Source organism: Aspergillus foveolatus (assembly GCF_047715535.1).
Source record: "Aspergillus foveolatus strain CBS 279.81 unplaced genomic scaffold BDW70scaffold_126, whole genome shotgun sequence".
In the NCBI taxonomy this organism is placed as follows: Eukaryota; Fungi; Ascomycota; class Eurotiomycetes; order Eurotiales; family Aspergillaceae; genus Aspergillus; species Aspergillus foveolatus.
Window position 1 is genome coordinate 24,739 of NW_027396190.1, and position 8,503 is coordinate 33,241.

At 47.8% G+C, this 8,503-nt stretch overlaps 1 protein-coding gene across 1 annotated transcript; it reads right to left on the reverse strand.

Moving 5' to 3' along the window:
* Positions 1 to 1,422: 1,422 nt before the first annotated feature.
* BDW70DRAFT_145179 (uncharacterized protein) lies at positions 1,423 to 1,804 on the reverse strand. Its single transcript, XM_073738387.1, has one exon. The coding sequence runs from the start codon at positions 1,745 to 1,747 to the stop codon at positions 1,457 to 1,459; it is 291 nt and encodes a 96-aa protein (XP_073591059.1). The 5' UTR covers positions 1,748 to 1,804; the 3' UTR covers positions 1,423 to 1,456.
* Between the last annotated feature and the right edge of the window lie 6,699 nt (positions 1,805 to 8,503).

Genomic DNA, 8,503 nt, shown 5'->3' on the forward strand with positions numbered 1-8,503 from the left:
TTCGATAAGAACTGTTTGTTATTATCCAAAAATAGAACATTGTATTTCGGATAGTGGCCATTGTGTCTATCCATAGGTCAGGTCACTACCCTCAGGTAAGACTATGACTTTCAGCATTTGTATTCTATGTGAGCCACTGCGGCCGCTATGCTCGGAGTTGTTGGGTATTAACTCACAGTACTAGGTCAAGAGTGTGGTTACGCTTCATTTTTCGCGTAATATGCAGCGAATCAAAAACGTCAATATGTCAACGAACCTTGGGACGAAGGGCCAGTTATAGCAAAATAAATAATATTATTACAAAAGAATAGTACCTGGCAGCGGGTTAGACTTAGTATAAATCAAACAGGTAAAGAAGAAGAAACAATATAAAGCAGAAGGTAAGAAAAAATACTAGATATAGTATATAACCTTTCTAATCAGCATTTAGCCCAGTTGCTTTTATTTTTAGCAAAATAATTAAGCAAATTAGTTAGTAAAAATAAAAGCAGAAAGTTTTCTATTCAAACAACATACAAACAGTAAGAGGTAAGTGTGTCTGTGGTAACGCGATAGATGAGAGGGTATTGCCCTCCTTGTATGTACCACATGTGCTGATCTGAGAGATTACATCCTATTCGCCAATGTTTCAACTTTGCCGTTGCTAATGTAGGAACTTCCGTTAGATGAGCAGTGAGGGCTTTACTGACTTCTACTATGAACTTGCGACATTGTTGAAAAACCGGGGTAAATGGCAACAGAACTGCCAGAATGACCTCAGGAATCCCGGTAGAATGCTTTGTTGCGACCCTGTTATATTCCGGAATTGTCTAGTCAAACCGCGCTACTGCCCATTCTCGCTGGGGGCATGGATCTAGACCCTTTACAGCAAATGAAGCAATATCTGGACAAGAGTAAGTGGTATGACCATGTTCAAGATATCCTGAGCCGTCGGAAGTTACCTAGCGAATTCATTGTCGGCACTCGGTGTGTACGCAGATGTATGGGTTATTGATGGACTAGCGTTTCATCTTAAGGGCAACATTGATTTAAGCCTCCCTGTGGAAAGAAGCGATAGTTGGGAAGAAGTGATTGTTGGAGTTATGAGGGCATTGTCCGTTTTGCATAGGAAAAAGGGTACCTGGGCCTAGTCAAGCCGCAACATCCTACTAAAATAAGGTAGACGTCACTTGAAATCCTATTATCCGAGGTCTAAGCTGAAGGTAAGGCTAGGCGTAGCAGGGAAACTTAAGTGGACACCTTGTGATCCCAGTCCTGGCGAGTACTAAGAATACAGTTCTAGGTTCTTCGTGGCCACGGTATGGCAAGATTGTAGCTCAAGGCCTAGCTAGGGATTGCCATTTTCTATTTGAATTATGAGGAATGATTAATTGCTAGTCAAACTATTAGACTCCAGTATACTAGATACATGTTCCTTGCCTTCTTGACCTAGCACTAGGATAGGGCTGATAAAGGCTCAGCAGGGGACAATCCATCTTGTCCCGGTAATCCCGACTCGTCGTTCAGGCAGAAGGTCGTACTTGAACAATGAGACCGCCACAGTAGCACAACGAGCCAAGATGCTAAGCTTGAATTGAAACGCCTTAGTTAACATTGGCTGAGGCGCTTCCACTGCCTGAAGCCGAAGCACTGCCAGATCCCGTAACGCTGGCGGAGCCATGGCCGCTGGCAGAGGCAGAAGCGCTTCCAGAGTCACCGTCCACATCCGCAGAGCCTTCACCGTTACCAGAGGCAGAAGCGCTTCCATCACCGTTCACGTCAGCCGAGCCATCCCCGTTGCCGGATGCTGAGGCATTGCCATCACCGTTAACATCGGCTGAGCCTTCGCCAGTGCCGGAGGCGTCCGCACTGCCAGAACCGTCGGCACTCGCGTCACCTTCGCCGCTGCCAGATGCATCACCGCTATCAGAGTCCTCGTCGCCAGTCGTGGGAGACACACCACTGTCGTCAGAGTCGGAGTCAGATCCAGAGTCGCCAGAGCTACCGGCACCAGCACCAGCAGCACCTCCAGCGGCGCCGCCAGCAGAGCCACCTGCGCTGCCGGACCCTCCGATGCTACCAGATCCCCCTACAGAACCATCGGCGCTGCCGGATCCTTCAATTCCAGAGGAACCGCCAGCAGAACCGCCGGTGGAGCCTTCCGCAGACCCTTCCGCAGACCCTTCAGCGCTGCCAGAACCTCCAACACTGCCGGAGCCTTCAGTAGACCCTCCGGCAGAACCAGAACCGCCGGTGGAGCCTTCAGCGCTACCAGAACCTCCAATACCAGCGGAGCCCCCGACGCTGCCAGAGCCGCCAGCAGAACCACCAGTCGAGTCTTCAGCAGAGCCTTCAAGACTGCCAGAACCTCCAATGCCAGCGGAACCCCCGGCGCTGCCAGAGCCGCCAATGCCCGCAGACCCTCCAGCAGAGCCAGAACCCCCAATTCCAGCAGAACCGCCAGCACTGCCGGGACCTCCCCATCCACTACCAAGTCCACCATGACCATTCCATCCGCCGCTAATGCCGCCATGGCCACTAGCACTGCCACTTCCACTAAGGCCAGACCATCCACCAAGGCCAGCATGGCCAGAAGAACTACCACTGCCGCTGAGAACCCCCCAGCCACTAAGACCAGCGGAGCCAGACGCACCAGCGGAGCCGCCAAGGCCCGCGCTGCCGCCGGCAGAGCCTTCAGCGCAGTCTTCACCGCTGGCGCTGGCACCGCCTGCGAGGCCAGCGTGGCCGCTGAGACCGCCGTGACCGGCAAGGCCGGCAAGAAGACCAAAGGTGCGCTTGTCGACAGCGGCCAAGTCATTGCGCTTGTTGGGGGTCGGTGCGCTGAGGGCGGCGGCGACGAGAGCGAGGGTTACGGCGGGGAGCTTCATTTTGATTAAGATGAATTGATTAGGAAAACGATAGCGAGAGAGTTGACAGTAAGCGCAGTTTAAGTAATTAGAGCGAATTAGGGGGTTGGATTAAACGACCGGACGCGCAGCGAACGAAGGAGTAGATGGACTTGAGAGGAAGAAGTTGAACGAGCTGGAAGATGAGATGATGGGCAGGAGAATGAGGGAGGTCGAGCAGGTTTATATAGACCTCGTTCGCGGATAGTTGGGTCGGACCGGTGGCAGTGCCATGTGCTTATGATCTCTTCCCATCTTGGTCAAATGGTGGCATAGCGTGTTTCGTTGAGAGACAACCTGGTTGAGCTGGCGATGTCTTGGTTTCGATCAGCATCTACCCCCGGGGCCCCCATTCCAGCTGTCTTACTCACAAACAGGTACAACGGGGTGGAAAGAGGACGCCCAAGGGCAAGATCTACATCCAGAGTCACTCTTCGCGTCATCCAGACCCCGTGCTCATGCCTAGGGTCAATCACTGCTTACTCCCTGAGGCGTTAACGGGTAAGTGTACGACGGAGACCAGATAATTTGTTAGGTAGCGTATGGCACGAAACGGAGGAAATCTGCGTCTCACGCCCCGGAATGGGTAAAGGCTGGACTTATTCTCTTGCGATTCGTCCTCCTTACTGGGCCAATTCTCCATCCATGGCTACCACCTCATTCAGTGTATTCTTAGTTGGCAAGTTTCTATTTCTGCGCGATGACCTAGCTCCAGTCACTACATAGGCAGGTATCCGAACCAATACTTGATGCCAGATGGCACCTGGACAGATGCGCTGATATTGCTGGATCGTGGCCTTCCCTTGACCTCAATGCCCGTTTTTTAAAGTCTCTATCAGCGGAGGGTCTATGTGGTATGGTAAAGTCGTCACCAGGCCATCCCATTGAAGCATGCATGGTGAGTGCGAAGCATTGGACATTGATATGGAAATGTCATGTACATGCCGGCTTACGCCACGTGACATCGTGGCTTGGGCGCGACCTCTAACCCCTGAGGATCTGACCCCTCGACAGATAGACAGATTGTGGAAGAGTGAAGAGATCTATCGTCAACAAGATAGAGAATCAATCGTCATATGGCATCCGATCCTTAGTAGGCTACGTCCGTGTAGTTGATACAGTTTCCTTCTGCCCTTTCCCCTCTGAGCATTCAAAACAGACATCTAAACTTAGTACACCCCAGATCCAGCTAAGACGTTTCAGATGCGGGGACGGGACGACGGAGTTTCGATGCAGTTCCCCTGGACAGGGAGCAGGAACAGACAGTCTACTATTACCCAACTCAGTAAGGTAAAATTCCTATTGTCTGAGCGAACTTCCTTTTACCCCAAAGGTATCTTTGTTGATCTGCACAATAATGCAGAGCCCAGGGGTTGCGGAGCCCAAAGTATCCTCTTCATTTTACTGCTGTCCCGAGGGTCTCAGTTTGCGACATAATGTGTGCTCTATGGCAATCTCCTGCTCTTCGAGTCATGTCAAGGTTCGCCAGTCAGGAACCGATCGAGATTGACTCGAGCTAGTCTGTGCTTGGAACAGCCTACGCGCCTATACAAGTCGCACCACTGCTGCAGGGGGTTCACCTGGGCTGAGGGTTGGCACCGTCCCCACACAAGCTAGCAAGCTAGTAGGCGATCGAACCCTGCGCGAGTTTCAGATCGTCTCGAACTGACTCGGCCTTCTTACCGAGTCTCGAGGGGGAGCGCCGAACAGCTACAAGTACTCCAAGCACGGACCTTCTCTGCAGCAAGTTAATGCTCTCATTAGGCAGGTGGCTGACATCTAGGCCTTAGGCCTAATCCATCCCGTGCCCTCCATCTTTTTCGGTTTATCCGGCAGACAAACTGTTTCGAGCCTCGTTGATCGTGAAAATCATTAAGGGGGTTTGACAACATATCCCTTTTAAGGAAATTGGACTTGAGAAGCTCGCACCGGCGCAGGCCAAAGAGTTACTTACCCTGGATCTAACCTACCCGCTCTCACCTGCGCTGTGCATCTGGACTAACGGTGGTAAAGACTCCATTGAACATAGCACACACCAGTATCCATATAGAGATCTCAATACTTCCTAGTGACCCACTCACTTACTGCAGACCGGTGTCGCGACTCGGTTCGCAAGCTGCTATTTTTGGCGGGTACATTTCGTCCCGATTCAGCACACTCGTACCTATGTAACCAGGCATTATCCCCTGGATTCATGGTCAGCTACATGCAAAGCGCATGGGCTGCATATTGTCGTATTGTAACGTTGGAGATGCCAGCACCTGATACTTCCGCCCCGAGCGGCACCAGAAGGGGATCGCTTTCTAAATGTAACAAGATACTATCTTGCTTTCCAATATTGCCTTAAGTACTCATACGATAGGGTAAGGCCTTCCTGCCTAGGCCTTGTGTAAATTGACCATCGTACCGTAGCAAACGTGCAGGTCCTGTCCCTGGTTGCATTCGCCATTGTCTGGAACCGTAGTGGGTCACGGACAATGGGCATGGATGTCGAGCACTCAGGATGGAGTCACGATGGCTGGCCTCGACAGGTCTGCATCCATGCTCAAACCATTGTCCCTGACCCACTGAAACAGCATTGGATTGCGCAATCATGCAGCATTGAACGGCTCTTTCATGGACCTTAGTGATCGTTGTCGGTCCATTCACTCCAAGAGTCCTTACGGGGCAATCTCTATCACAGAAACAACAAACCCGAACTTTGTAATGGGCTGGGAGACGTAGGTATGATGCAAGTGCATGAGCATGGGACCTTCAGTCCAAGTTCTGAAGGAATTTGAAGTGAGAAGATCCTACATTCGATTTTATATATATCTCTTCCTAGCCCAACATCAAGACCCCAGTATTTCAGACAATGTTCACACTACTGTTGGATGCCATGCCCAAATGTCAGTTGTCAACAGAAACCATGGTCCGATATAAGTCATTTTCTATTGTACCAAATGGTGAGATATCGACTGCATTGAGGGTGGGAAAAGCCCCAAGCCTATGCTTGGTATCCGCCATGGGCCCCTGTATGTTAATAATTTCTCCTTAACAGTGCTGCATCCCGATTATAGCTTATAATTAAATCGGGTGCTTCTATAAGCTGTTTCGTTATGTTGACGTTTTTGAATGTACTTTTCTTGCTTTGCTGATTGCCACTGGCTGGTATCCAAGTTATAATCCAAGCCTGAGAAATCGGCTCAAATACAGATGTATAGATTCTAGACCGAATAATATATACCTCTCTACTCTTGAATATGGTACACAGGCTGCGGCATAACCGCAACCGCGGCTATGAGATTGATAACCATCACCATCACCGCAAATTCGAGGTTAACCGCGGTGAAACCGCGGTTGACCTCACTGTGGCCGCACTAGCATAACTCTCGCTTAATTATCAGTTTTGAGCGCCCTGCATGGTAGTTATGAAGGAGTACAAATGCTTATTACTGTCCGTTTTAAACACACGTTCGAGTTTGTCACGGTCCCAATCCGGCTTGTAGGGCTACGACCCGATCGGCCACGTGACCCACCATCGAGACTTAGCCGCGGGTCCTCCGGACCTCCGCTTCCTCTCCTCACTCGTCGTATTCTTGATAATACGATATCTATTAGTTCTCGTTCCTTACAGAGTTTTTCCAATACAGACATCTTATTTTAAGACATCTACACTGTAAATATAGGAAATTAGAATGTTATATAAGGAGTCTCTATTAAAATAGATATATGCTTTTTTGGAAGAGCATTATACTAGATATAGCCATGTTCTCAAAACACAGGATGGTGAACAAATCAAATATATATTTTACTTATATACTTTGCCTCCATTTTCCGGTGATATATTTCAGGCAAGGCTATAACTACTTAAAAAATTAATTAAGCTAAAGCTAACAGCATAGTACTATATAGTAGTAGTAGGGCATCTAGAAGAGCTAATAATTTTAATAGTGACCCATATATTTATATTGAGTAACGTGCATTCGAAAATGCTGAGATTCTTCAAAGGATACTCGAGAAGTCTCAGCTACTGGCGGTCAGGAGTGGCAGAATCGCATTCCAGGCACCATGCCCAGGATGAGGCTCGGGCTGGCCCCTTGATCCTAGTGTGTGACAAGTCCCACGGGACCTGCAAAAATTTAGTCCCACTCCCATGGGACTAAGACCTTAGTCCCGTCAGTCCCATGGGACCCTATCTCTCAGTTCTCCCGTGGGAGTCCCACGGGACTCCCACGAGTCCCGCCAAGCGTATATTTTTGCATAAATATCCTAATTAAGATGGATAAAATGATGATTCATCCGACATTTTCACCGTTATTATACAGTGTTTTGGTTCTATATTAATCTCTTTTAATCAGCTACGATCCTTACGAATTCAACGAAATCTACTCGTATATAGATTTATTGCGTACTAGAAACTATAGGTTCCCCTCCTTTTTGAAATATTCTAGCCCTTTAGTGGTTACTCTTAGAGGAAACGGCGGTAGTTAAAGTGCAATAGTGTAGAGCAAGAAATATATATATTTAAGAGAGTATAATACCACTATCTTTAACAAGATCCCCATATTTAGTACTTGTACCGCACCTGTTAGACGAAATTGGCTAATTCCTGGTATTCTGAGTAGTATATATTATCAAATTCCCTTTTTTACCTTCTGAAGTAGTAGAATTATGTAGGGGAGGTTAAGAGAAGTATATATTGGATATAGATCTACGCATAGGTAAAATATTTTTTTATCATAACCTCGGGGGGATCGAATTGACTAAAAAATGGATAGGACTTTTTAGTCCCATGGGACTTCCCATGGGAGTATGGGAGTTTCCCACGGGACTAACCAATTAGAAGAGTGCCTAATATGGGTCTCTTAGAAGATTTATGAAGATCAACTATATTGTCAGCTGGATTGACCCTGGTTCTTGTCTGATTCCTTCGGTCGCAACTTCAAATTTACTAAGGTATGTCTAACTTATCTTCTGTTACTATTCTGGCTATACAACCCTTTCTTCTGAATTATGTCTCAATTCAGTCAATTCTCTAATATTAGGCCCTCCTCTCTCTACGAAAGTGATCTAATAGACCCCCTTGCCGATTTTGAATCCGACAGTATCTCTATTATAGCAGGTAGCTCGTCCAACCAACAAACTACTGCCTTAACACCAGTCTCCGAGTTTATACCTCCACCCACCCTTCCTTCTACCCTCGAGCGTTTTGGCCCTGATCGGAAGAAACTCTGGGTTAAATACACCGAAATGCATAAAGATGACTTTATTATTTGGTGGCTACAAACTGAGTGTTCTACAAAGACGCGACCAAATCAAAGGAGAATGCGATGGGATACAAAGCATTCTGCTGATATATGGCAGCATTTTGACCAAGTAGCACATTATATTACCGGCGAGCCAATGGTTATGTGCCAAAGATATAGAAAAACCCTTCCACATCCACAGCAGACTGCGAATGGCACCAATTCAATGAAATGCCACTTTGCAGCTGGGAAATGCATTCAAGCTGGTAACAGTGCAACAAGACAGCAGACCTTGCAGCAAACTATTGAATACGCGGTATATATAAAGCTTCTATTTTCAGTTTAACTAAACTAACTATGTATTCATATTATCTAGGCCGAAAACTCACC

What these genes read in the sequence shown, in the direction of transcription:
- BDW70DRAFT_145179 (XM_073738387.1), bottom strand. Translation starts at nt 1,747, where the DNA reads ATGGAAGCGCTTCTGCCTCTGGTAACGGTGAAGGCTCTGCGGATGTGG.